Source organism: Fusarium subglutinans, assembly GCF_013396075.1.
Source record: "Fusarium subglutinans strain NRRL 66333 chromosome Unknown NRRL66333_c0000008, whole genome shotgun sequence".
Classification (NCBI taxonomy): domain Eukaryota; kingdom Fungi; phylum Ascomycota; class Sordariomycetes; order Hypocreales; family Nectriaceae; genus Fusarium; species Fusarium subglutinans.
The window spans coordinates 94,593-122,362 of record NW_023502071.1 but is presented as its reverse complement, the minus strand read 5'-3'; the positions used below and the strand labels follow the sequence as shown (position 1 = coordinate 122,362).

At 48.3% G+C, this 27,770-nt stretch overlaps 10 protein-coding genes across 10 annotated transcripts; 3 read left to right on the top strand and 7 right to left on the bottom strand.

Annotated features, from left to right (window-relative positions):
* Positions 1 to 197: 197 nt before the first annotated feature.
* FSUBG_1481 (uncharacterized protein) lies at positions 198 to 1,828 on the bottom strand (the record flags this gene model as incomplete). The annotated part of the gene is made up of 3 exons (XM_036679152.1): positions 198 to 222; positions 278 to 1,719; positions 1,769 to 1,828. The coding sequence occupies 3 exons, from the start codon at positions 1,826 to 1,828 to the stop codon at positions 198 to 200; spliced, it is 1,527 nt and encodes a 508-aa protein (XP_036542955.1).
* Positions 1,829 to 2,376: 548 nt separating this feature from the next.
* FSUBG_1480 (hydrolase or acyltransferase (alpha beta hydrolase superfamily)) lies at positions 2,377 to 3,765 on the bottom strand (the record flags this gene model as incomplete). The annotated part of the gene is made up of 2 exons (XM_036679151.1): positions 2,377 to 3,660; positions 3,715 to 3,765. 2 exons carry the CDS (start codon positions 3,763 to 3,765, stop codon positions 2,377 to 2,379), a joined length of 1,335 nt encoding a protein of 444 aa, XP_036542954.1.
* Positions 3,766 to 4,411: 646 nt separating this feature from the next.
* Positions 4,412 to 6,029, bottom strand: FSUBG_1479 (uncharacterized protein; the record flags this gene model as incomplete). Its single annotated transcript, XM_036679149.1, has 6 exons — positions 4,412 to 4,456; positions 4,514 to 4,572; positions 4,617 to 4,755; positions 5,168 to 5,474; positions 5,521 to 5,661; positions 5,719 to 6,029. 6 exons carry the CDS (start codon positions 6,027 to 6,029, stop codon positions 4,412 to 4,414), a joined length of 1,002 nt encoding a protein of 333 aa, XP_036542953.1.
* Positions 6,030 to 10,373: 4,344 nt separating this feature from the next.
* On the top strand, positions 10,374 to 12,147 carry FSUBG_1478 (lactose permease; the record flags this gene model as incomplete). Its single annotated transcript, XM_036679148.1, has 3 exons — positions 10,374 to 10,418; positions 10,475 to 10,706; positions 10,766 to 12,147. The coding sequence occupies 3 exons, from the start codon at positions 10,374 to 10,376 to the stop codon at positions 12,145 to 12,147; spliced, it is 1,659 nt and encodes a 552-aa protein (XP_036542952.1).
* A 1,775-nt stretch (positions 12,148 to 13,922) lies between these two features.
* FSUBG_1477 (uncharacterized protein) lies at positions 13,923 to 14,303 on the top strand (the record flags this gene model as incomplete). The annotated part of the gene is made up of 1 exon (XM_036679147.1): positions 13,923 to 14,303. The coding sequence occupies one exon, from the start codon at positions 13,923 to 13,925 to the stop codon at positions 14,301 to 14,303; it is 381 nt and encodes a 126-aa protein (XP_036542951.1).
* Positions 14,304 to 15,592: 1,289 nt separating this feature from the next.
* Positions 15,593 to 16,678, bottom strand: FSUBG_1476 (pectinesterase precursor; the record flags this gene model as incomplete). Its single annotated transcript, XM_036679146.1, has 3 exons — positions 15,593 to 15,960; positions 16,010 to 16,182; positions 16,230 to 16,678. 3 exons carry the CDS (start codon positions 16,676 to 16,678, stop codon positions 15,593 to 15,595), a joined length of 990 nt encoding a protein of 329 aa, XP_036542950.1.
* Positions 16,679 to 17,700: 1,022 nt separating this feature from the next.
* FSUBG_1475 (uncharacterized protein) lies at positions 17,701 to 19,461 on the bottom strand (the record flags this gene model as incomplete). The annotated part of the gene is made up of 1 exon (XM_036679145.1): positions 17,701 to 19,461. One exon carries the CDS (start codon positions 19,459 to 19,461, stop codon positions 17,701 to 17,703), a length of 1,761 nt encoding a protein of 586 aa, XP_036542949.1.
* A 1,418-nt stretch (positions 19,462 to 20,879) lies between these two features.
* FSUBG_1474 (uncharacterized protein) lies at positions 20,880 to 21,395 on the bottom strand (the record flags this gene model as incomplete). The annotated part of the gene is made up of 2 exons (XM_036679144.1): positions 20,880 to 21,089; positions 21,138 to 21,395. The coding sequence occupies 2 exons, from the start codon at positions 21,393 to 21,395 to the stop codon at positions 20,880 to 20,882; spliced, it is 468 nt and encodes a 155-aa protein (XP_036542948.1).
* Positions 21,396 to 21,963: 568 nt separating this feature from the next.
* Positions 21,964 to 24,408, bottom strand: FSUBG_1473 (D-arabinitol 2-dehydrogenase; the record flags this gene model as incomplete). The annotated part of the gene is made up of 7 exons (XM_036679143.1): positions 21,964 to 22,269; positions 22,325 to 22,945; positions 22,999 to 23,112; positions 23,151 to 23,291; positions 23,499 to 23,718; positions 23,767 to 24,058; positions 24,114 to 24,408. 7 exons carry the CDS (start codon positions 24,406 to 24,408, stop codon positions 21,964 to 21,966), a joined length of 1,989 nt encoding a protein of 662 aa, XP_036542947.1.
* Positions 24,409 to 26,326: 1,918 nt separating this feature from the next.
* Positions 26,327 to 27,683, top strand: FSUBG_1472 (L-fucose permease; the record flags this gene model as incomplete). Its single annotated transcript, XM_036679142.1, has 6 exons — positions 26,327 to 26,507; positions 26,560 to 26,616; positions 26,663 to 26,733; positions 26,785 to 27,164; positions 27,213 to 27,624; positions 27,675 to 27,683. The coding sequence occupies 6 exons, from the start codon at positions 26,327 to 26,329 to the stop codon at positions 27,681 to 27,683; spliced, it is 1,110 nt and encodes a 369-aa protein (XP_036542946.1).
* Between the last annotated feature and the right edge of the window lie 87 nt (positions 27,684 to 27,770).

The following is a 27,770-nucleotide window of genomic DNA, read 5'->3' as shown; positions in this document are numbered from 1 at the left end:
TTGCGGATGCGAATTGCGCAATTATTCCTTGCAGTAACGTCTTTGATAAGGGCGCACAGTAGACTATGTGAAGTCTGTGAACCCGTTCGGCATGACTCCGCTATATACACGAATGCCCACGTGGGCTGCTTTTACTACAAGTAGCTATGTAACCATACTCTTGTGGCCATGTTGACAAATCCTTCGCTTTCCGCACATCACGAGAGATGAAGAAGATGCATCCTGTCAAATAGTCATTAGCATACCGATATACCATCCACCATCAAGGCTAACTTACCAGTCCTCTAACGGCACTCTATCCTCCAACATATTCGCTGCCTGCATAGCCTGGTCAAGGTTTGCTTTGACAGCCACCTCCTTCAGCCGATCGATGATGTACAGCCTCGCAGGCGGAGGGCAAACTTCAGATCCTGCAGCGATCGTGAGTGGCCAGACCACATATCGCGAAGCCGTTCGGAACGGTGTGTTCAGCAGCTCTAGTGAGTACGGGATACTAGCTAGCATTTCATCAATTACATCGCTGGCCTGCAATGCGGCCTTGATGGGAAGCTGGCTCCAGATGGCTTTGAGCGGATCATCGTCGTCGGGTTCATTGAGGATGACTCGATGGGGATTCCCATCGAAGATGCTGTACATCCACTCTTTGACTGTCAATCGCACGAGTCTAGATGTGTTGTAAACACGAGCTGACTGTTGAGACTGATATCTGTGCACAGTATCTTTGTAAGGGCAGATCTCCGGGCCAGGAGCATTCTGTCGGTATTCATCGGAGGTAACATCGATAACCTCATACGGCAATTCTTTGAAGAATATATCGTTAAACCTGGCAGCTTTTTGGTCAAGTTCCATGCACTTTCTCACGAATTCCGTCGCCAAAATGCTTTTTCTGGCATCACACATTCTGGCGAACTGACAAACGAATTCGATCATGCGAGTCCTGGATTCATCGAGTCCCGACTGGCCAGAAACGGCATAGTCGTAGAGTTGCAAGAAGTCGTCTGCTATCGGGCTCGATTGCATTATGCAATTTGTCAGCACGTTGATGGCGGTATGGTGAAACAGTCTGCACCCAAATTCAGTCTGAAACTGTTGCCTTCCTCGCATCACCAAAAGTCTTAGTGAACCTTGCACGTGGAGTTCCCAGTTTTTCGTTGAGCCTCGGCCTTCGAACACCAATCCTTCGAAAGTTGAGAGCAACAATACACGGAGAAGGGTCTTGTCGAGCATGGCTACTCGTGGATCGCTTAGATCTTGGTTTGTCCGAGTCAATGCTTTGGAGTAGTGGTAACGTGCTGCACGTAATAGATCACCGCGCCGATGTTCGAGAGCTAGGGATGCAAGGGCCGGGGCGTGAATGGCCTGTATGATATCATCGTCTATAGCGAGAGCAGTTGTGTGTTGATGAAGGTATGAGAATGGGCCGGATCGGGTGAAGACAAAAAGGAAGTATCCAAGTGCAAGTTCTTCCGGAGGACTTGAGATCCGGAGACAGTCTACCTCCAAGTCATTGCGCTGAATCGACTGATCCGGGGAGCTGCAATCGCTGGATGAGCTGTAGGAATCGGGGCTTGCTTTGGTATTAACACATCTCTGGCGCTGTACTTTCCGTATGACGGCTGAGGTTTGGTCTTTGATCTTGACTGAGTGAACGTCACGATACCCAAAACAGGAGATTTTCATCCGCATGCATGTTGAACAAGAGGGCTTTTTGAGATCACACTGTAGCAGGGTTAGATGTTTAGGAAGAAAACATGCATACGGACCATACCTTTCTGCGCTTCTCTCGACAGGGTTCGCATGCTCGCGAAGGCTTGCCAGAGAAGACCATGGTTCCGATATCAGATGGCCCGTTTCTTATTGGCTATTGACCGATTTTCGGGTTAGTGCACTCAGTAATTCTGATTCTTATTTGTAGGTCACGGAGATGTATGGCGGGATCAGTGATGGACGGATGGATGTGTTGAAAAGGGCGAATGTTTCGACGAGATATGGAAGTATTTGGTGAGCCTTGGGGCTGCTTGCTAGCGTCGAAATGCCCACCAGATTAGGATAAGCTCACTATTTGGCACAACATTGGGCCGTTCGGTGATAAGCACGGCTAGTCGGCACCTGTCACAGGCATTTACCACTGGAGGCCGTCGCTAAGCCCTTTGACCCTTGCGTCATCTCACCCCAAGGCTCTGCCGAGTGCCGGCAATTCTGTCGTTCAAAGAAACAACAGCAGCCATCTTCATTCCACTGCCAATGGATAGAAAGCGAAACCGGAGTCAATTAACTAGTCTAATGGGTCTTCATAGTGGCGATGCACAGCGAGTGGTGATCAGACTCAAATTGACTCTTGCTGCGATGTCACAGCCACTATCGCTGATCAGACCCTCAGTTCTGCATGGTCTGATTCGCAAAAACATCCTCGAGCCAATCAAGCGAAACCTGGTTCATTAACACGTAACCACCGACCTGACAATGAAGTCCAGCCCCCGAAACCGTCTCAAAGAGATGATATGTTGCCCGACTTCCAAGCTGCTTCGTTAAGTCCTTCGCCTGTCCAGGGAAGAACATATCATTCTGACCATCTCCTACAAAAACGCGTGCCTTGATATTATCGACGATACCCTTCAATGTGAATCCTTGAGACTTCTCCAGCAACGTGTACGCCGAGTGAGTCTTGAATGACCACTCTCCCTGGTCGATGCCCCATCGCAGAGTCGAGGGCACGCTCGCGTTGTTCTGCACCAGAGCAACCTCTTCGTCAATCTCCTTCTTCTTGCCAGCTTTGAATAGCTCGGTGATTTCCTGTCCAAATTGCTTCAACATTACTTGGCCGAAATCGAAGATCCCGTCGAGGGCGATCACTGCTGCTAGGCGATGCTCAAAGGCTGCGGCACGAGGCGCAAGGATCCCCCCAAATGAGAATCCCATTAGCGCAAGCTTGCTGCCGTCGACATCATTCCGAGAAAGCACATAATCAACGATCGGTGTGACAACTCTTTCCCACTCAGGAATGAAGCCAAGGTCTTGGTACCGGCGGACCATTGGCTGACCTGGTCCCTCATACACGATCGCATTCATGCCTCGCTGCAGCAAAGCCTCGCCCATGGTATGATACAGGTCTTCCATGGAACCATCATATCCGGTACCTAGGATGACAGTAGGACGACGGCCAGGCTTGTCCGTCTTGAAGAAGATAGCAGGGACAGTAAAGTTGTCAGCCTGTAGCTCAACACGCTTGCCGGGAATGGGTAAGAGCTGCATTGCTTTGTCGAAGGCATCGGCCTGCTGCTTCCAAAGCGACATGATCCTAGGATCGCTCCAGTTTCCGTGCAAGAATGCATCAGCAGAGCGATAATAAGTCGAGGCCCTGAAGTAAGCATTTCGCGCAGAAACAGGATGCTTCTTGGAGTCGATTGCCTTTGCTTGATTGTGAACACGAGTCGCAAGATCGTAGTATGCTTCATAGTAGCTTTCGAAATCGCCCGTCTTGATCTGACTTGCCGCGACGAGAATCTCTCCGATATCCGCCCCTTGGTAGGGAGCTGTGGCCAAGGTCGCCATGACATTGAAGTTGAAGTCAACGTCCGGAATGATTTGTAGCATGGTGTCATTCTTCGAGTCGTGTCTGCGGTGTAAGTTTGCCTCCGATGGGAGTGCAATTGCAAAAGACTGTTGAACAGTATCATTAGCATATGTTGCATTTTCAATAAATACTGGACGCACCGGTTGGAGGGTTGTCAGGAAGACAAGGAAGGCGGCGTTGTACAATTTCATGCTGATAATTTGCTGTACTTGAAAATGGTATAGGTATTCGATGAAGGACAGGTTTTGATGCAGAGGGAAGGGAATTCGATCATGCAGTATTTCGACTCTTTTATACACATTTTGATCCTTGAAATCATTGAGGTACTCCAAGAGCTTTCTCTTTCTCTCATCATACAGGCATGGCGGCATGGGGCGATCGGCTACTAGGGACCGTCAGCTTACTAGTCGAAAGTCCCGCCATGTCGGAAAGCCTACTATATCCGGCACTTGTTTCGACGTAATATTCGCATTACCTAGCTCAGGTTCGCATTCGTTAGGCTGATTCAAGACATCGAACAGCTAATATGACCGGTCGACATCATCGCCTCCGCACAGCCGTATACTATCATACGCCAGGACGAATCAAATGAGTGACAAGGTTCATTCCCGGAGGGTTCTGCCTGGCAAGCAGACTTCTCACGCGGAACATGACAGTTAACAACAAACAGAATCAGAATTTCAAAATACTGTGAGGTTTACACATCACAAATTCAGTATGAATTTAATACCTCTTCAAATTTCTTGCAATAGATAAAGACTGCTGGCCGTAGTTTGATATATGCAAGACCCCTTCTCTCTCGGCCTTCCAGGCACTTGACGTCGCCCGAATCCTTAGTTATACAACAACATGCGTAGCAGCAGCCTGCCGCAACGCAACATCCTGTAGTCCAGTAGTGTCAGCTTATGCCTTGCAATGATGAACCAAACTGTTACATACCAATAGGACGCCCAAAGGGACCTCTACCAGTTCCGGTAGGGTAGTTGTGAGTGCACTGCCTAAACTGATTCTTCGTTCAAAGCTCTCTACGTAAGATGCATACCAGCTATTTTTTGGTCAGTGAGTGAGCCATCTGTGGTATTGGACGAGTATTCAGTAAGCTTACGGACCTTTGTGTCGGGAATGGCAGCAGCAGAGATGACACCGATGAAAACGAGTGTGTTGATCAAGGCTTTTGGGGCCTGCATGGTGTCAAGTCCGTTGGTTGTATTAATTTAATTCAAAGTTAAGAGTTGAAGCTTTGTTGCTGTCGAGAAAGGTCGTCGGAAGGCAAGAGAAACGTCCCTCTTTAGAAGCCCTTCTTGCCACTGTAATTCCATACACGCTTCGTAGTTGAGAAACGTCTCACTACAGAGGAGTTGTTACACAAGGCGGGACTTTTCCTTAGATTCTTACTTTCATAATATTGCTAAATCTACTCTAATCGAACGCGCTATTTGCTTCCAACTACAACCACCAACGTCCAGCCTAACGCCCTTCATGCTCCCCCTCAATACAACTGTCCGGCGCTCATGGGAGGTGCTAGCTTCACCACAAGCTAATAGAAAAGGTCAGTGATCCCCTTGACATATCGCAGCCGCAATAGTTACGCACCCATTCAATGTCATCATATGACTTAAAAAGCCGTCTTTTTCCCTTGTCCTTTCTTTCGCCTTTATCTAGCTTCTCCTGAGCATCTTGGGCCTTCCTCTTATTTGACCTTTTGTTAAGTGCTCGACCAGCCTTGGCGAGGGGGTCTTGTCGTCCCATGTCTGATTTATCTGGTAGGATCTCATTTACAAAGGCAACCTGTGGTCCATAAATGCTTAGTCTATCGACTGGTGGCATGTTATAGGGCACGTCTGGTATGCCATGGGAGGAGATGCCCAATTCCGTGTCAAGGTCTTGGGTCTTGATAATACTAGAGCTTCATTAGTACAAGTTCCTTCACTGTGAGAAATACTTACCATATCTCGAGTCCATTGGGGGCGAATAGCTCCATATTGGCCTTGGATAATGCTTTGGAAACTATTGATGCATGGCCGACCGCTGTAGCAACACCAATGCCGACCTGACCTGCGATAAGCCCAATACTGGCAACGCCTGGTCTAATGGAGAAAGTTGTTAGTCTTCAAAGCCACAAAAATTGGCTGATGTCAACTTACACGAACCACCCAGCGATGCCAGCACCCATTTGAAATAATTGTACTTCTGGGTTGGGCGTGCGGGTGACATTGATCTCATCCACGACTCGCAGGAATTGATCGCGTGAGATTCCATGTTTACTGATCTCAGAACTATAACCTCGTAAGAAGGGCTCCCCTGCTCCAAAAGCAGTCTGAGGGAGAATGAGCGGTCGAAAGTCGGTATTTTGGAAGGAAGTTTGGTCATGAGGGAATCGTGCGTTCGAGGATATGGTTTCAGGGGAAGAGTAACTATATGAAGGCTGTTGGTAGATATTGATCTGTGAAGGCATCTGGCTGCTTCTAGGTCGACTGCTCGAGGGTGCATCGCAGGCGTGCAGGGAATATGACGGCGGTTCGTCGTTATAACAATATCCAGGCTGTTGTTGGCTGCTGAAGCCATCTCGAGCAGATAAAGTCTCTGTCTCCAGCGACTGGTCCATCGACTTCCGGTTACAATTTTGTCTTGTGCGTGGCTGCCCTCCTTGAGCCGAGGATGGAAATGCATCATAAGGGGACAGAGTTCCTCGTGTTGGTCGCATTTGCCTTGAATTATAGGGGGATCTTTTTTTCTGACTGCTCTCTGCTGCAGCTCCTATAGCTGAGCCGATCGTGTCTCTTAGAATGCCCATGATTCGTTTGTGTTTGTAAGTGGTCTGGCAATTGGGAGTAAAATGAAATATTCTGTTATGGGCGAGAAAATAGTCAAGATCTAGACATATATATACAGAGATGAAGGTTGAATAATCTAAACAAGTGCCAAAATCAGTAAGTCTATCGACATGCTTCGAATCGACTTAGACGATCTCCGTAGTATGGCTGAGCATTCAGAGGGTTGGCGTTAGACCAATCATCAGATTTGCCGAATCCCGTGATGCTCACCTCGTAGCGTCGAAATGGCGACCGAATCGAGTAAGTCAGACGACCACTCACAGCATTCGACAGGCAACAGATGCGAAAACCATTCTCAATCACAAGAAGAAGCCATAGCGTCTTGGACTATTTTCTCGGCACTTGATCGACAGTCGAGGATGCACAGCCCTACCAAGGCCCTTCTGGAACCCTTCAATGAACAGGGTAGCATTTTTGCGCTTTCTGACTGTCGATTAGGTGACGGTAGAGGCCTCTATCAAGTCGCTTACTGCTTCTCCTAATGATTTGTCCAACCCTGACAGCGCCTGCTCAAGCCATTTCTGATACAGTCATAGATTTACACTCCTAGAGGACGCGTTTGATTTAACCAATAGGAAGCATTTTTTACCATACGTAGAGCGCGACGCGACATTTTCGCGCCCCCCGCACCTGGTCTTATCTTATCTAATGTTATCTTATCGTGACACATTATCCAACAGACGGGAGGCTTGCACACACATAAGGAATGGCCAAAGCACTTTTATCATAGTATTCAGCCAAGAGATTGAGGTTGAAAGTGGATTTCTGGGCATCACTTAGAGATTTAGCTATATTAACATGTCAATCAATCTCTGCATGTTTCACCCTGGAGACTGAAAAAGGTATTGTTACTGTATCTTATCTTATCTTATCAAACTACCGTACTTTGCGTGCGATACTTCGAACCTACCCTGAACAACACTTATTAATGTTGAATAATATCCCCCAACAAACCTTTCAATGACATGTCAAGTACAAAGAGATAAATGCAGTAACTCTGCCCATGGTAGTCTCGAGTATCCAGTGTGAAGAATGCTGGTGGCATGATAGCTCAGTTTGTGTGTTAACAGATAATACTTATTACTGCGGTTGATACCATTTTATCTGTTAGTGTTATAACACTTTCAGACACTTTCATTCAAACAACTGCCCTCCAGAACCGCAGGTTTTCGTAAGGTAACTTCGCAGTGTGCAGCCATCTCCGTAACATACAGAGAGAGTATCCGCTGTGTAAGGTCCTGGCTTTTGATTCAGTTATTGATATCTAAGTAATAATAAAATATAGCAATGTATTCTTAGACTTCTTATTCTTCTGTAAAATAAGTGCTCTATCGCACCACATGATCACCATGACTGTTCCCATTTCACATCAGAGGGCTTTCGGAAAAACTGGAATGACGAAGAGGAAAGTCTTTCATCACCCTTACTTGACTAGCCAACAGATGATTGGCTTCCGTATACCAAGGCGCTCTAACAGACGGCTTGGCATGGCACAGGGTAGCATGATGAACGAGTATTGAATAGCTCATGTGACAAACTTTTACGTCGGAAGGACCCTAATTGCCACGACAACAAAGCCAGCAGAACGATTTCAGTCTGCCTGGCTGTCGATCGAACATATGGTCTTACCGTCAAGCCACCAGACAGCAAAGTTCGAGCCCCAGGACCACCGCCCCGTGCATCCACCCAAAGATGAGGGCATCGTCTCGGGAATGCCTCTCGGGTCATCGACACCTGTTCATTGGAAATCCAAAGTAGCGGAAAGTCGGGCTGCCCAGACACTGGGCGCCAAGATCTTACCCCAGAGAGGCCCAGGGCATGCTTGCATATTCCCAAGTCCTGCAAGCCCTTCCACACCATTACGAGAATAGATCGTTGTACTTATACTCATTTGAGAAAGGCCACTTGGAGATCTACACGGCTATGTCGGCAAGCCTTCACTTGACTGTAGCTAAGCTACTGCCGAGTAGCTGATGTTCTGATATCGCTTTGTTGTGGTGTAGTGACGTTGGTACAGCCTTTCACCAAAGCGATTGATCATGAGAAGCATCACGAGACCTGCAATCACAAATTCCCCATTCTTGTGTCAAAGGCTGCTGCTTGAAGTTCAAGACGTCGAGACATGATAGCCTCGAGACTGGAGTGACCCGAGATTAACGTGGCTCTAAGTCGAGTCTCGAATGCTTCGGCAAGCACCGAGATTGTACAAATTTCGCTATTCCTGACAAGCTCGAGATCAACCTGTGGCACAGTCGGACCAGAATTTTAACCCCCCCAGGAGCCCAGTCACATCATGGAATGATAAGATAAGGTGCGGAATGGCAACATGGTTGCCCAATAGAGCTCTCCATGAGCCCCCAAAGGCACAAATCTGATGCTTGGGAATAGTCTATTCATAATCTAGAATCGGCCAAGTAGGCCAAGAGAGGCACCCTTGACGGGATATCGGCCCAGCCTCTGGGCGGCGTGGGCAGCCGTTGTTCTGGGTCAGTTATGAACCCTAACCCACGACAATGGCCTCTTTTGGTGCGGACCGGCCGCTGTCAGTCACGCTGTATGAAAAGAAGCATCCTCAGGTGAGAATCCGGAATGTCATCCCATCAAGCCGATTAACGACCCGTGGTGGAAAACCGTTACCGCTGCTCGTCAAAGGCGCTGCCGCCTTGATCTGTCAAACAGTCAAACGACTGCGGAGGCTAGCCTTGTTGAGCCCGGCAAGCTGGTCTTCGGCTTCCGTCGATTTATTCGTTCATTGGTAAACATGCGGACCGAATCGGCACCTGTGACTGGAGAAGAGAAAAAGCTTACCCCAGATCATCGAGGGGGGTTGCAATCCCGCTTTTTCCGCATGTGTCTTTTCTTATTTGGGATCAAATTGCCATGGGGTCGGAGGAGTCGGGCCGTAAACGAGACTGTTTATTCGTGGAGAATTGGTCAATTGGAATGCGGGGGAGTAAGCTTGTCTTGACCATGAAGGCCCGCGAAATAAGGACTGCTTTGACCAACTCTATCGTGAGATCGAATGTCACGAAGATCACAGTCGATAGAGTTGTGGAGAAAAGATTATCATCTGGGGCAGGAACTCTTCAGGATATTCGTACATCTCGAGAATAAACTCTAACCGCAATAAAGGTGATCGTACATTACCCTAATCTGACCCTATTCATAGCAGTCTCGTGGTCTGGAACTTTTGTCCGCTTTCAGCAGCAAGGATCTCAACCAATCACCCAGCGGGATCCCGGGCCGGCCAACACAAAGAGTTCCTCCTTACCTTAAACAGAAGCAGTCCGGGGGGACAGTAATTTTGGCCTCCACGTCTAACCCGCATCCCTCTCCACGGGGAATCGTAAGAGCCATCTCGGCTGCCCGCAAAGTGAGCCGACTAGGTTCCAGGGAAGACAGAGCTTGTTAGATGCAAGGCGGACCACGGAGCCGACAGAAGCACGATCACTACTCATCGAGCGAGTGTTAAGCGCCGCTGGCACACTTGAATCGGGGCCCAGCGCACATGACTGCATTATCGGATAATGAATCAGACGCTTGGTGCGTCAATACCGAATTCTCGCTTCCCCATCCCACGTGAATTTCGCGTTCAGGGATAGGACTTGGCCGTTCTGGTCAGATCAGTCTAGGCCGTAAGAGTGCAGCACTTGATTCAGCTCTCGGAAGGTCGACCGTCGATCCGTGGCCCTGGACAGACAGAACTTACCAGCCCTTTCAGATCTTTGTGGGTTGTATCGGATCTGCAGACCGTGTTCCATTGTGTAGCAGTTGGCAGGCACACGGACGGACTCAATTTGCGATGCAGACGAACACCACCATCCTCAGCATCTCGACTTTTAATATATATTCCCTTGATCCATCTTGAATCCCAGAGTCTTGTTTCCAGCTCAGACCCATCTCAACCATCAATCAACAAACACACCCAGAAAGATAATTCACAGCGTCGGCGCTGAAACATCAACATGGGATCCGAATCCATCCACAGCGATAGGCACGATGAGAAGAACGTGCGTCTTTCTCCGCTCAATACAGCAATTGAGAAAATACTGACTTCTTTTGGTAGCCGAAGCACGAGGTTGCCATCGTCAAGACGGCCATTGGTGATGAGGCCTTCCAGCAGGCCATGATCAAGGAGCCCCCGCCTAAGATGGCGGCTCCAGTCCTCATCTTCGCCAGCATGGTCGCTTTCTGCTGTTCCACCGCCAACGGTTACGACGGTTCGCTTTTCGGAACCCTTCTCGCCAACAGCGACTTCATGGACTTCTTTGGTGTTGACAACAAGGGTATCGGTGCTGGTAAGTCTTCCGTGGCGCTGAGTTGATTGATCGCGAGACTGATTTTATTATTTTCCTAGGTATCGTCACTTCCATGTACCAGATCGGCTCCGTCGTTGCTATTCCTGCCGTTGGTCCCGCTATCGATACCTGGGGTCGTCGTGCTGGTATGACCATTGGCTCGTTCATCATCATCCTCGGCATCATTATCCAGATTGCCTGCATTAAGACTGCCAGTGTTGATCAGTTCATGGCTGGTCGTTTCTTCCTGGGTTTCGGTGTCTCTATTGCCGCTGCCGCCGGTCCTACATACGTCGTCGAGGTTTCTCACCCTGCCCATCGCGGTATCATTACTGGCCTGTACAATGTCATGTGGCCCGTTGGTGCTCTCGTCGCCAGTGGCGCCGCTCTCGGAGGTCTGGAATACGAGGGAAGCAACACCTCTTGGATGATTTCTGTTTGCCTTCAGCTCATGTTCCCTTGCATCATCTTCTGCTTCTCGATGCTGCTGCCCGAGTCGCCTCGATGGCTATACACCCGTGGACAGAAAGAACTTGCGACAGCGAACCTCGTTAAACTTCATGGCCACGGCAACCCTGATAGCGAGTGGGTCAAGCTTCAGCTCCATGAGTATGAGGAGCATCTTGAGATGGACGGTAGCGATAAGCGATGGTGGGACTACCGCGCCTTGTTCCGCAACAAGGCCTCTATGTACCGCCTCACCTGCAACTGTCTCGTCTCGCTCTTCGGTCAATGGGCTGGAAACAGCATTGTTTCCTACTACCTGAGCGCTTTCCTTGACACCGCCGGTATCAAGGGTGATAAAACAAAGACCAGGGTTGCCTTGGGTATGAATGCCGTCCAGATCGTTTTCGCTGCTATCGGAGCTGGATTTACCGATACCGTTGGCCGTCGACCCATGCTTATCGTTGTCAACCTTGTTTGCGCTCTTTGCTGGGTCGGTGTTACCGTTCCCGCTTCGATTGCCAACATTACCGACCTTGATGATAAGGCACAAACTGAAGCCGTTACCGGCCCGGTAAGCAAAGCCATCTTGGCGTGGGTCTACCTCTTCCAGATCTTCTACTCCGTTGGTTGGACTCCTCTCCAGGCCCTCTACCCTGTCGAGGTCCTCAGCTACGAGATCCGAGCCAAGGGTATGGCCTTCAGCTCTCTCTTCACCAACGCTGCCATGCTTGTCATGCAGTTCGGTATTCCTGTCGCCCTCAAGAACATTGCCTGGAAGACCTACATCGTCTTCTGCGTCTGGTGTGTCTGCCAGTCCATCATTCTTTACTTCCTTGTGCCCGAGACCAAGAACCGAACTCTCGAAGAACTCGACCACATCTTCTCATCCGACAGCCCTGTCAAGACCTCTACCCAGAAGAAGCTTTTCGAGGCCGATTCCCACGCCAACATTGTCAACATCGAGCCTGCTGTCGCCGATCCCAGCAAGGCTTAGTTGGCATATATCCGGTGACTGGTGATCGCGGTTGCTGTAATAACCATCGAGATCATTTGCAAAGATTGAGGTTGGACTGGGAGAGATTGGATGCTGGCTTGCTTTCAGAAGAATGCAGATAAATTAGCTTTAATATATTCGATGGAGAAATACCGCTGCTTCCATTCAGGCCGTGAACACAGCCCGTCGACTATTTCAGCATCAGCTCGTGACAATAGCAATAAGGAAGCTTGCCAAGCTTGGTTGGCAGTGGCCTTCAATCACCTACCGTAGTAGAACACTAACTCACAGTAGAAAATATGACATCGAACAACCCAGAGCCTGAGAGCCAAACATACAAAAATATCAACACAGTTTGTCGAGTTGTGTCGGTTTCTCGAACATTCTTCTGCTTTGACGAGCAAGTGTGATGATGACTCCATGGCTTCAGCTGTGATCTTAAACAAATGATGCAAGACATCCCACAGCCAGGACGAGAAAGGTTAATTGGGAATAAGTTGCGAGACTTGTTGTTAGAAGAGACGAGCTGATCTATTCGCCTTCATTCGGACTCAGATGCGAACTATTAACTAATTCTCTCCTAGCTCTGGTCATTCGGGGAAATAAAAATTTGCTGATAATGCGAGGGAATCTAGGGAAGACGTTTGCGAGAGTAGAGAAAAGCCGATACAAAAGACCTACCGAGGCTATCTGTATGATATGATGATGAGCAAGCATCAAGGTCAGACATCGCCCCACTGGATAATTACAACTCACATTTCTATGGAATATGGAGCCCGAAATCAAAGTCTCGGCCATGGAACCTTCTTAACCAGTAAACTCGCTTAGAGGTTGGCTGAACCAACATACATATATAATTGCAGGGGTCATCAGATGACCTTTCACAAGAGGCACGACCAACAGCAAAAAGAAAAGTCAGGTCATTGGGCCCTGTCGAACTAGCAATGCAAATCGTATTCAATGCAGGAGGTCATTGGAATTTGTTGGTTTGTGAGACTTTTGCACAAGGCTAAATGGGTTATGTTGCAGAAGGGTTAGGAGTCTAGTGCACCCGTGGATAAGGAAGGTAGAACCGTCTAGGCAACACTGAGTACAAGAGTAGCATTCTACGAGGCTGCCTTCTATTTAACCGCCCAACTGGCAATGCCACCAGTCTGTGCCTCTTTTTCCCACTTGTAGATCATGAGACAGTGGATACCAACGGGCATGCCGTAGTCGATAAAGCTGTCGGTTGAGTTAGCCAAGACATAACTGCGCCTGAGGTTATGACTGATATCCCAACATAGTTACCAGTACGTCCACAGACCTGGCAATACGACGCAAGCTCTTCAGGTCTAGAACAATGATTTTGTAGAAGCCTGTGCCGATGTCCCGAAAACTCGACCAACATCACTGAAGCTATTCAGAGCCCACACATAACTCGTACTAAACCACGCATAGCAGGGGCCAACAGTGGTGAGGTGTTTGGGCTGCTGTCTGATACAGTTGGTCACGATATTCAAGGGACAGACTTGCATTACTTCACAATTATTTCACGGAAGCCATCGTAAGACAATGGACAGCACGTGGTTGTCCGAGGCACAGAATTTCTCTATATAAGGGATCAGAGACACTGCACATTACATTGATTCTCCAGATTCCTCATCATCCTCACATTCAATCCACCAGATACAACCAGCCTCTCACAACTTGAAACTTGCTTTCTCGACACGTAAGTGTTCTCAGTTCAGTTCCTCACCAAGCCAGCTCGAGGCTCATAAAACTCTATAGTCACCATGAAGTTCACTCTTCCAACAGCGGCCTTCGCCCTCTCCTTGCTCGGTGCTGCTGATGCCGCCCGAATCGAGACCTATGTCACCACGGGACCACAGATTATCCCTTACTATACCTCAGCTTATCTTGGTGATGACGGTAAATGGTACTCGCTTGGTGGCTTTAGAGACGGCTGTCGAAAGACCAAGTATGATTGGATCAAGGAGATCTGTATTGACGACGCCAGGCTGAGGGCGCACATTGTGTATTCAGGTGGCACAAAGAAATGCTTCAAGCGAACCAGTGACACATCTAAGGCTTGTGGTGGCCCCGAGGGTTGCTGGCAAGGCGTGTGCCAGAGATGCTGGACGTACGTCTACACTGCAACCAAGTGCACCTGGTGAGATCGAAGGAACATACACAGTCGGTCCTTACTGCTATCTTTCCTGTTCGCATTGGAGGACTCTTCTTTTGGGTTATTCTTCATCCTGTCATTATAGTAGTCTTTATAGTCAAATTCGATTTCTTTGTTCAACTCATGTCACTTGTTTACGAATACGATAACATATTTGATAAGAAGACAGATTCAGACACTTTAAATCTTGAAGCCTTCAGTGCTATCCAAATTGGCCCATCTACAAGTTATGGGAGGCCACGGCGTTTCGTTATTCCACTGCTAGACTTCAGCTAACATGATGGCACGTAATAATTCCCCAGAGGCTCTCAAGTATAGCCATACTGGTGTGTATTTGTAGCGGCATTTGGTAACAGTCTACTAAAACTCCTATGAGTAGCTACGAAATTCGAGAGATGATTGCCTCTTGTCTCTAAATAGAGCCAGCTTGACAGCTTTTTGAGGAGCCATTGGCCATCACGATGACCTGCAACCGCGGAAGTTTCAAATTCTGCCATTATGATCTTCACCGGGACTGCTGTAGTAGCCATCGTGGTATAGTAGTATTAGGTTAGCTATATAACCAGAAGAGCCGACTATCATGCCATATCACATCAATGATAATGCATGCAGAAAAGACACTCGATGCAAAATAGAGAACGATGTTTTGCATTAGCTTTTAGTATTTTGCCTTCAAGGCCGTTTAAAGTGTCATAATCTAGCTTTTCTTCCTATCAATAAAGTGCTGCAACAATAAGTGAGGTGTTTTGGTATAGTGTTCAGGTTGTGAGCCAGATGTGCTATGTGGACTTGATACTCGTGGCCTAGAGCATATATCAACAGAGAAGACATATTATCTATCTGGCCTCTTATGTAATAATAATAGTTTGTAGTTCTAATGCGCAGTAAACTAAATAATAATAGGTATTCCACTATAGTTTAGATCACTCACTCCTTTGCATGAGCACCTGCACAACAATCCACAACACCACTTCAAAAAAGGCCATGAAGACTTAGCCGAGAAGGCTTAACATGCTGAAAAGCGGGTACAGATTAGTGAAAGCGTAGCATCTTAGATCCATATTCCACATAATATTTTTACAGACGATAGAAAAGGGAACCCTGGCAAGAGGGGCCTTACTCACGAATGGAAGAGTATATACGAGTTGCCTGAGCCAGCTACTTGCAAGTGTTTATTCAAATAGGCTAGTACTTCCGTTGGCCCAAATATGTACACGGAATGGAATAATGTCTAGATCTGATGTACATGGTGGCTCAGCGTATTGTTTTTGTTATGCTTTACATGTAAGAAGCGTCGTAGAAGCCTTTAGAAGCGTAGTTTCCTGAAAGAACAGTAGAAATAGAGACTGCATTGGAGAGCTTGGTGGCAAAAGAGGCGCGCTGGCCCTGAGAACCAGCACCAGTGTTACCATACTCTCCAAACAGGACGTGGGCAGTGTTCTCCTCGCCAGTGTTCCAGATAGACCAGCCCTTGGAGTTGATGACAGAGCTCATATTGGTCTTCTGGAAGACAACACGGGCATATTGGCGCCAAGGTCGACCAAGGTAGTATGCACCGTTGGCGACGGCGTTGCCAGCAGCTGCGGCAATGTTGCAGTTGTTAAAGACGTAGTATGACATGTTGGAGTCCGAGTCTCGGCCGTTGGCTGTTTCGTGTTAGTAACTGTGTCTGATACCTTAGCATGAATAGCATACCGGTGATGTAGCCAACTGAGGCGGCGACAACTCGGAGGTCAATCTTCTCAAACCAGGCGGAAGCAGTCTGGCCGAAAATGAAGTCGGTAGCACCCTGAATAAGGCATTTAGAGTACAGCTGGTAACCCTGCTGCGCCAGAAGAGTATCCTGGAATCCAGTGAGAGCGACACCGCTACAGCTAATTAGTCATAATCCTAGTCGAGTTGCCAGTTTACATACTAGTATCCGCTGTCGGCATAAGCGCTCAGAGCAACAGCCTGGCTGCCCTGTCCGTAAGTGTTGGCAACATTGACATTGTAAAGCTTGAAGTTGGCAGCCTTGACACGGAGGGTAGCAGTGCCGTCGTTGCTCAGGCCATCAGCCTGGCTCTTTTTCGCTGTGATGGTGGCCTTGTTGCCGCTGTATCCGCTAGTGTCGGTAGTGTAGCCGTAGATTGACAGTTGAGCGCTGCGACTAGGAACAAGGACCTGCTCATTGTAGGTACCCTGGTCAATGAAGATGCATTGCTTTCCAGACGCCGTAGTTGAGAGAGAGTCGACTGCAGCTTGAACGGTACCGAATTGACCGCTTCCAGGTGACTTCTTGACAGTGATACATCCAGAGGGTGCAGATGTTCGACTAGCAGCGAATGCCGCTGTGACGAAACTCAATGTTGTGAGGAACTTCATGGTGATGTAGATCAGGATAACCGAAACAAGCCAATGATGAGAAACAGAGCCTCCAGGAAAATGTCTGTGTCAACGGCCTCAGTATTTATGTAGCATTTTTAAACTTCATCTCTTAGTAAATCATCATATAACTCCAACTCTATACTCCAGACACAGCTCAATGGAGTTTCTTGTGATTGGTGGAGAATATTTTGTTCATTAAAAATACGAGGCCCCTGCTCCAGTATCATCCGGTTTGTCCGGAGCGTAAGCTTCCGCTGTTGGTTTCAGCCGTTTCAAGTCGATTGCCTTGCCCCCAAAGTGACTAACTTTAACGAGTGTAGCAGCCCATTTCGATCAGATTGTAGCCAGATCTAGATGCAGCTTGAGCTGCTTCGTTTGGTGGATTAATCGTTTGCCATGTTTTCATCCCGCAAAAGAGAAAATCCGGGGTACACGCGTTGCACGCACCTGCAGAGCCCTTCATTTCCTCTACTAGTTAGTGGACACTTGCAAATGAAGGCCAACGTCCATGCTCAAAGTCAAAATCAAGTGCCGTTTGATGTTGCATTGAACATAATTTCAGACCAAGGATGATCATACGAAACTCAAATAAACACGTAATACAAAGCATACGAGCTCCCGGGCCGAAGTGAGACATTGACAGAGAAGTAAGTCAATTGATCTCTGGACATAGAGTCTAAAGTAGACTATGGATACATGTAATCGCCCCCAAGAGCCAAGGACCGCCATCCAGAGAATCTCCATCCAGTCGTCGATATTACATTCGTGTCTATCGTGCACTATTTTAGGCCGAGTATGCGGCAACACCCATAAAACCATAAGATCATCAAAAGATAAGAATGTTAAGCATCCACTGCACAGAAACAGACATCCCACTGAGAAAGTAAGAAGGCAAGGTGCGGGTGCCCCAGAGCAACGGAGTGGAAATTGAAGAACGAAGCGAAGATTCTGCGGCTACATAGTCGCTAGTCGTTTCTGTGAGAAGGTCAGTGGGGGCTAATGCGGATAGGACGGGAGTACTAACAGAGGAGAGCAATAGCACCCATGGCAAGGAGAGCCAGGACAGGGCGGACACGCTCACCACCGGAGACGATGACAACATCATCACCAGAAGGCTTGCCACCCTTCTTGCAAACGGTGGGCTCAACATAGGGAGTGACGTTCCAAGGGTTGAAGCCGAGGCAGGTGGTGTAGGCAGTCTTGCAGGTCTCGATGATGGCACCGGAAGCGTCGCAACAGGCCTTGTAGACAGTGGTGCACTCGACGGCGCACTCCTCATCGGAGCCACCAGACTTGCTGGAGCTGTCGGACTTGGAGCCAGAGGTCTTAGAGTTGTCACCAGACTTGCTGGAGCTGGAGCTGGAGCTGGAACCGCCGTTGTTGTTGCCCTTGGAGCCGGAGTCCTCACCGTGCTTGCAGACAGTAGGCTTGACGAAGGGAGTAACGTCCCAGGGGTTGTAGCCAAGGCAGACGACGTACTCCTTCTTGCAGACCTCGATGTCGTGGCCATCAATGGAGCAGCATTCATCATAGACAGTGGTACACTGGACACAGCACTCCTCCTCAGAGCTGGAGCTGGAGCTGGAGCTGGAACCGCCGTTGTTGTTGTTTCCCTTGGAACCAGAGTCCTCACCGTGCTTGCAGACAGTAGGCTTAACGAAGGGGGTGACATCCCAAGGGTTGTAGCCGAGGCAGACGGTGTACTTCTCCTTGCAGATAGCGATGTCAGCGCCAGGGACGGCACAGCACTCATCGTAGACAGTAGTGCACTGGACGCAGCACTCCTCAACGGTAACCTCAACCTCCTTGTGGCCATAGTCGGTCTTGCCAGAGTCTCCGTGCTTGCAGATAGTAGGCTTCTCCCAAGGGACAACGATGAAGGGGTTGTATCCTAGGCAGATGGTGTACTCCTTCTTGCAAACCTCAATATCAGAGCCGGGAATCTTGCAGCACTCATCGTAGATAGTAGTGCACTCAACGCAACATTGCTCAACATCGACCTCAACGTCGGAGTGCTCGTAGTGTTCGTCGTACTTGGAGTTGTAGTAAGACTCGCCGTGCTTGGACTCGTACTCCTTGTAGTAAGACTCCTCGTGCTTGCAGACGGAAGGGACCTCCCAGGGAACCACAATGAAGGGGTTGTATCCAAGGCAGACAGTGTACTTCTCCTTGCAGATAGCGATATCAGCACCGGGAACAGCGCAGCACTCATCGTAGATGGTGGTGCACTCAAGGCAGCAGTATTCGGCAGTGTAGTATCCGGCGTGGTAGCCAGAGTGGTAAGAAGAAGTGGAGTAAGAGGAAGAGGAGTAGTAGTAGCCGTACTTCTCCTCGAAGTAAGAGCTGGTGTACTTGGACTCGTACTCGATGTAGTAGCTCCGGTCGTGCTTGCAGCTTGTGGGCTTGACAAAGACAGACTCGTAGGGGTTGTAGCCGAGACAGACGGTGTACTGGTTCTTACAAACCTGGATGTCAGAGCCCTCAATGCTGCAGCAGTCCTCATACACGGTGGTACACTCGATGCTGCAGATCTCGGGGGTGAAGCAGGTTCCAGTGCCGCACTCACACTTACCAGGGACGGGAGACTTGGTAGGTCTGGCCATAGTGGTCATGGTGGTGGTGAAAGTGACGGGCAGCTGGGAGGTGACCGAGGTGGGGACGTTCATGCCACCAGAGGTGGAGAAGTCGGTGGTAGAAGGTCCAGGAGTAGTAGTCTGGGCGAGGCCAGTAGAGCTCAAGGCCACGGTCAAAAGACCGGAGAAACCGAGGGAGTATCTCATCTTGAAAGATGGATATCAGAAAAGAGAGTGATTAAGTTGGATATAAAACAGAAAACAAAAAGAGTGAATGTGAGAAACTGGGTTAGTAAAGAGTGGCAGACGCAACCGGCTGTGAAGGAGTGATGCTGGCTGAGCTGAGGAAGTTGATTTGGAGAGATGCTACAGCCTTCTTATACTCAGAATTTCATGAGATGACTTCCCTCGGAGACATTCAGATTAGCTTCGGTCAGAGCCACGATGGATTGGTCCGGAATCTGGGGTAGGGCCGCTGGAATTGGGGAAATTCGATATTTCTCCAGATTAGAGTGCCAGCCTGTCAAATGCTTCAAGGATGAAGGGGTCAAAGATTTACCTCATGCGAGACATTTCCCTTTGGAATGTTTCAGATGCATATTTGATGGGTTTCATCAAATGACCTCGTATTCGAACGAAGAATGCTGCAGTGCCAAGAAGCTATTGAAGGGAGGTCATGTTGTTGCCGGCTTGGCCAACGGATTTCTTGTTGTTTGTCTGAACCATACATTTCATACACAATTAAAATGCCCAAAATTACTCGTCCAATTCTATCTTGGCTCAGAAATCTCCGAAAGGCCCCATCGCCATTAGAATTGAGTTCAAGTCGGAGGCAAGAATCGGCTGATTAGCTGAAGGGGTAGTGAACACAATGTCTCGGGCCCTCGGTTTAGTCGCAGCCTTCCCTCTGTAATTATCCAATCACGGGTTTTGAACCATTAAACTTCATTTCTGGGGTGGAATCTAGCTTGCCGATGTCCGATGCCCAGACTGCTTGGCTCGCAGGCTGAAGCAATCCAACGTATAAGCTTTCTTTAAGCTTGAACCAAGATTCCTAGACCCCTTCACAGAACCACGATAGGGCGGACTGAGACCCAGCCATTTAATTTCAATATCAGTTGATAACTTGATGATTTTGAGATTCTGTTTCTTGGATGGAGCGGGATCGTCAAAGCTTATTTAATTTTCGGGGCAAATCGACTGAACTAGAAGCTCAAGCAATTAAAGCTGCAAAACAGCGTACTCATAGTTATCCAAGGGCTATAACAATCATAATATCAGGATTATAGACTGTTGACAGCCCGCCGACCTCCGGAACTCGCGCGGAAATTTGTGCCCCTTGATCCGTATAAGAGGTCTCAGACGATCCTTGGAAATGTCTCACTACCGCCCGAGTCTCGAAAATAAACAACTATGCATTTTTTTAACCTTGTATACCTTATCCGCCCAAGTTTGCATGCCAGCCTTAACGCGGAAATAACACGTCGCGCCACTAGTTAGACGAGACCAAAGATGCGCCAGACCACGTTGGAGAAATGAGCATGAGTCGGAACATCGCGATCGGGTGACCAATTAATAGGGGTTGTGGAATGAACGCTATTGTTTCGGGATATGTTTTGGCATGATCAAGGTAGTATTGAGTCTGATGTCATGAGTGTTGAGGCAAGATGGAGATCCATATCCCATTCTGATAATCGCTTGCCGAACATGAGGTTGTAGAGGACATAGCGAACAAGATGATTGAGCCCAAGACGTTCAAGTCCTCCAGCCTCTTCAATCATTTTCATGGCACCAAGGACGTGTTTTGCAGCGATCAGATGATCTCCGCAAGTAATCTATAGACCCAGTCAGCATGGTATCTCTCTCTGTAGCGACTAACTCACCTCGTCGAGCGCGAGAACCGTGGTCATTGCAACCGCATTCCGACGCGAAGTAAGACCACGTGATGAAAGTGCCTTCCGAAGGCCCTGTAAATAGTACTGCTTGTACTGAATGGCTAACAATACATACTCATCGCGCAGCTCAACTTGAGCCAAGTATCGACAGGCTGCAAGGAGACAGCCTCGTAGAAGAACCGGATCAGTAGAAACAAAGAAGATCCAGTTGCTTCTGATCTCAACTGCTTGTTCCGCAATGTCCATGATGATAGGGCAATGTGCAATTTGGGAGGGCAAGACAGTTTGAACATCTGCGCGGGATGGTTAGAATGCTACCCTACGCCAATCATGCGAAACTCACATTGACCAAAGATGGAGTGCTCAAATGTCGAGAGCGATTTAATAAAATAAATAATGTTACTTGGTTGAAAATCGCCAGGTAACGAGAAAGGTATAGACGTTAGGTTTTGTAAGCCGGTGGTCGGTGGTAGGTTAAGCTCTGAAGGCAGATTATTTGGTCCATCATGGCTCTTCGCTTCCTGTTGTCTCTTTTGGTCATGGTAGTCCACTATTCTTTGTTTCCGCGTCCGTGCATGGGCGACGCGAGCTGCGTGAGAGTGAGCCTTTCGCGCCGTCTTGGCTGAAGCACGTTGCCCAGGAGTAGTTACAGTAATGAATTGCATACTGAAAGAGATTGACACGAAGTATTGACAGTCTGTCACGATTAGGGGACGCTTTTGAGCATTGTATTTGTTGACGAAGATGCTTAATAATTCACGATCTGATGCCAAGAAGTGCTCCTACTCTATTAAGCCTAGTCTGAGCAAGCCAACTACATATGGTAAGACACCTCATCACCAGCCTCTTCGTACACGTCGTTAAGAGCAGCGACAACTTCTTCAGGCAACGGCCCCTCCTCAACCGTATCAACATTGCTCTCGAGCTGTTGGGGACTAGATGCACCGATGATCAACCCGTCGCCGTATTTCTTGTCGAGAATGCTGTGATGCGCCGTCCATCTGAGGGCTGCAGCATGCCCTCCAATGTTATGCTTGGCGAACACTTCAATGGCCTTGTCGACGGCTCCAAGAACGGATGGCTTGATGTAGAGCGAATTAGTGATGCTTCCCGATTTGTGCTACAAGATGTCAGTCATATTCTCGGACAGAATCTCGTCAGAGATTGTTACTCACTGCCGGGTCAAATCGTCCATTTGGAGCAGGGTTCTTGTGGCTTCCAGAAAAGAGACCGCCAGCAGCTGGACTATAGGCATAAAACGCCATGCCATTCTTTCGGAGAACTGGGAACAGTTCTTTCTCCCCAGCGCGGACAAGTGCGTTGTAGTGACCCTGATAAACAGAAGGCTTGACGAAGCCTCTCTTGTCACAGATATCAATCACTTCTTGAACTTCATCGGCTCGGAAGTTGGAGATGCCCCAGGTTTTGATCTTGCCATCCTTATAAGCCGTGTTGAGAGCTTCAAGGGCTGGCTCAATTGGATTGTTACGATCAGGTACGTGCAGATAATAGACGTTGATCTGGTTGATCTTCAGATGCTTGAGTGAGTTGTCGATATCATGTGTGATGTTCTCTTTGGTATGACCCTTCATGAAATCTGCTTTGGTGTCGATACTGAATTTGTCGCCTGCATTGACGGCGCCGAGGCGAGGCTCTGAGCTGTAGGGAGCCTGGGGCGAATAGACTGCAGCAGTGTCGAGCTGAGTGTAGCCTCGTTTAGCGAAGACATTGATGAAAGCCTTGACCTCATCTGGTGTATCATAACGAGCCCAAGGGTCAGCTTCCTTGTCTCCGACCTACAAGAGTGTTGGATTAGTTTAAACTCAAACATAGACGACCGACTACTCACGTTTGCGGCTCCAAGAATCAGCTTGAGAGGTGATTTTCCAATGGAAGTCATGGTGTCTTGCTTTGGCAGTGAAGATGAGTAGGAGCGATAAGATGTGAAGGATGTAATGAAGAACTGGAGACTAACATAGTAAGCTTGTTGGATTTATATACTGCTCGGAAGTAAATATCTTGCTCCAAGACTTGAATGTTGCAAATCTGCCAAGAAGTGCTGTTGCCAATTACGGAAAGCGTCAGAACCAGCTTCTGGTGCTTTGATTCGTCCGAGCTGACTTCGCCGAGACGTGCAGTTTCCTATTGGGGAATGTGCTGAAGCTTCATGTCTAGCACCTAGCTTTGATATGACGGAGGAAACCCACGAAGATGCATTGGTAATGCGGAATTTTTAGTAGATTACATTACAAATCAGTCTCTAGGCGCAAGAATGCGAGACTTGAGGTTGTAAATACCATTTGTTGCGTCAACGTCCACAACTCGGGTCTGAGATGACACCTAAGCTACATAGTTGGCCTCCATCCAGCCACCATCAACGTATATCTCCTGCTTTGTCATGAATCTACTCTCATCTCCCAATAAGAATGCTATAGAGGCAGCAATCTCCTCTGGCTTGGAGTAGCGCTTGATGATTGACGTCAAGTGATCGCCCTCCGTCATCGTCCATGTACCTGCACCATTGGGCAAGTGTAGAGGTTGACGGATCATATCGGTATCAATACATCCTCTGTCATATATGTAAGTTGATAGTTGGTGTCTCTTGAAGATTACTCACGGGCATAGAAGGTTGACTCTGATGGGATTCTTGGGGTACTTGGCACCACCTTCATATGCAGCTGATTGACTCAAGCCGCGGATGGCGTTCTTTGACGCTGCGTATGCTCCCATGTTTCCAGAGGCATACTTGACCTGTTGACTGCCGCAGTTGACGATGCTGCCTCCAGGTTTCATGTTCTTCATCTCGTACTTGATACTGTTGAAGGTGCCGATGACATTCACATCGAGAACCTCCTTCAACTCCTCGAGTTCAAGGTCTTCAATCGGGTGAATACTCTTGTTCATCTTGGCTATCGAATGGGTTAACATGTGTCCCTGCAAGGTATTTGGAGCTCATCGTCCCACCTGCAACATTCGCAGCACCGTCCAACTCTCCCCACTTGGCAACCGTCCCTTCAATCCATGCCTTGACATCATCAGGGTTCCTGACATCTGTGGGAAAATAGATGATCCGCTCCTTGGCATCAGGAATATCTTGCTCGATGCCAGCAATGGCTTTCTCCAGATTCTCCTCCGAAGTAGCAGCCATGGAAACCTTGGCTCCACGTACCAAAAGGTAGCGCGAAAGGGCCAGGCCTGTCCCGCGACTAGCACCAGAGACAACAATGACCTTGTCTTGGAAAGGGTAAGGGTTTGCCATTTTTGGAGTCGCAAAAAGAAAAACTGATATTGGAAAAGCAACCCGTAAGAGAATGGAGTATCGGCTGCCGCTGTTGACTGGGTAGATTATATAGGAGACTCCAGACGCTTCTCAAGCAAGCCAAGCGCCAAGCTTTGAGTGGTCCTGGAGGGGGACTGAGTGATAATTACACAACGACCAGGATCTTACAGAAGAAGCTCCAGATATCTTGGTATGGGGCACTTGAAATGGAGTCTCTTGAGTCATGGGGGACGGTATGCACCGAAGATACTGAGTCGCGGCGTTATCTCTTCCCCCGAGAGGACACCGCGCCCGAAAGGAGGGAAGCGATCATCACATAGTGTTGTATCGTCTAATGATCCCGCAGCAAAACCGTTTCAAAGAATGGGGGCCTGTCTTGGGACTGGCTCTTGATCCCTACAGGAAAACCGATTGAGTTACATTAACGGCTCGAAGGATTAAACAACTTATGCAATTTGACCAATCCGACTCTGCATGACGTGGGTCTGCAAAAGGGAGCCAAATCCTTGATCTCTCTTTTCTTTTTCCTCTTGAGTTTGCTCAAATGCGGCAAACGAAACGTACACGAGATACTTATTACCATTAGCATCAACAGGAGGCAACGGCTTGCCTAACCTCCGGCGGTCCGGTCCGTGATTCTCGTTTCTAGTGTTGCTTTTGAGGAGTACAGCAACGGAGTGAAAGTTGGATTTGTGGGCTTATGTGGATCTCCTGGCAAGGATTAGATCCTTATTCCACGTGGATACCGTTGTTTTCTCTTTTTACATGATTTCTAGGAAAGATACAGGGGTAAGATGAGATCTTCCCGAGCGAGTGAGAAAAGAGAAGGAAGGTCAGATTACTAGACGGTTAAGGCGACAAAAGAAAGTAAAAGTGACACATCGTCAAAACACAGTGAAACTGCAGAAGCTGAAAACCCAATACGAGATTCGATGAGGGGCAAGCTTGGAAGGAAGTTCTCAAAAGTTCTATCTGTCTTCTCCACTGAATCTGCTCTCGTGTTGTGTTTGAGCAAAAGTGCTGAGTATGATGCCACAGCCCCCTTCACAGATCAGGATGTTCTGTCCCAGCCCAGTGGCCTGGATACGCAATGGATTTCAGCCCTGTTGTTCCTGAAGCAAGCCCCATATGTAATGACGGATAACAAGCACGCTACAGAAGTGATCTGCAGCCGTTGGATGATGTTTGCGAAAATCATGGGTCAGCATTGTCTGGACGCTGGCCAACGGTCTTGGCTTTGCAAGGAACGTATCATAATGGCTTACGGCACCCTGTCCTAGCATACTGTTCGTATGAGATTTGTAGGTCACGCATTGTTGTTAATGTGGATGTTCCATCAGACAAAGCAAAACCACTTTGTCGGAAACTGCCAATGCCGAGCTGATTCCCCTAAAGACCGTTGCAATTAGCCGGTTTTCCATTCTGTATCAAGCGAATCGCATCGCTAGCCATGCAGAACTTGATGAAGAAAAAGGAAACATATGTTGGCTGGACGTTTCTCGGGGCAAAAGTGCCAGCGCTCACTCTTCGCTATCCCTGAACTGTAGGTCATAGTGGTAAGTGAGGCGCTCTTCATCAAGCTCCCGCCTGGCATGAAATTCCTTACTGGGCCCCTAGTACTACCATCGGTCTTGTTGCTTCGGGTGCTTAACGGGAAGAGCATCCTTGATGAACAGCAGTGAAGCCGTTGCAGACGAAAAAGAAAGCTCCTGACAACAACCGCCGCTGAAGCAGAATAAGGAATAAGCTTGCAGATCTCACAATTCCTTATTAAAATAACTTTGAAGAACCTGCCAGCTGAACATCGCTCATTCACCACTGAATTCATGGCCCTACCCCAACTTGACTTCTTACTCCACGATCAACCGACACTGTTGCGGCCGAGTCGCAAATCGCCATGGCTGAGAAGGTGTATATGATGGAGCCGCCCAAGGGGCAGGGCAGATGGGAAGCCGGAAGCGCTGCGACTATACAGATTATTTTAGGTGCTTGTCTGTTTACGCTTGGAACGGTCGTTTATGGACTCCGGATCTTGACCAGAGTGCGACTGCTCAAGAACCCTCTTCGTCTCGACGATTGTACGTTTCTACTCTCCGTGCTATGGTTCAGCATAGCTAACATTATACTCAGTCCTCACTGGTGCTTCGCTTATAGCATGTTGGGTCTTTTATGCATGCACCATGGGCAGTAAGTCTTCCTACTCCTATCAACTCATATATACTAACAAAGACAGTGGTTGCTCAGGGAGGCTGTGCTACCAACTTCTGGCAGGTGACTCAATCTCAATACGAATCATTGCTCAAGGTACGTTGACGAATTCACTTCTTCGCATTCGATATGACTGACCTCTTGCAGTGGACAATCCCTGTCAACATCTTCTACATGCTGTCCTCCGACCTCGCCAAAATTTCTCTCCTCTTCTTCTATCTCCGCCTCTCACCCGAACGAACCTTTCGCATCGTCATCTATGTCTTGATCAGCCTTTTTGGTCTTTATGCCCTCATCTACGCTATGATCAGCCTCTTTGGCTGTCAGCCCATCAAGGCCTCGTGGGACCTTGCAGCTCAAGCGACAGGCAAATGTGTGGATAAGTTCGGCTTCTTCCTGGCTGCGTCGGTTGCCAACGTAATCATGGACATGGTCATTCTGCTGCTGCCTTTGCGTATTGTTATCCCGCTACAAATTCCTCGTCGGCAAAAGATGTCACTGCTGTTTCTGTTCACTACTGGTGGCTTGTGAGTAACAATTCCCACGTTACTTTGTTAACAAACTAACGTCTTCAGTGTCATAATTGTTGCCATCTACAATTGTGTTCTTACTGTCAAGCTATTTAGTAGCCCTAACTATACCTGGGGCCTCGCATACGAACTCTGCTGGATGTACGCCGAGTTGACTGGCTGTGTCATATGCGCATCTGCCAGCTCCCTCAAGCCCTTTTTCAAGCGAATCTTACCCAATATCTTCAGCAGCCACAGCGCCAGCTACGGTGGGCCCTCGGGAGCAACATGCGGATCCAATGCCATCAAGAGCCGCAAACAGTTGAGTCGCAAGCAAGCTGATGCCATCGAACTCCAATCTGGAGATGACTCCGAGTCAGGCAGAAAGGTTACCGATGACGATGAAGCTACACTCTGGCCCAAGCCACAGCAAAGCTTTGATAATGGCAACCACCAGGTTTTGGTGACAGCACCTAGAGTAAGTTCTAGTATTGCTGGTTCACGCAGGAGCAATTCCCATTACCACAGAAACGGTAAAGCCGATGGGATCGAGATTGTTTCAACAACAGAGGTTATGTACAGTCCTAGGTAGAACATCATAAAATTTCCTTTGGTCATAAATAA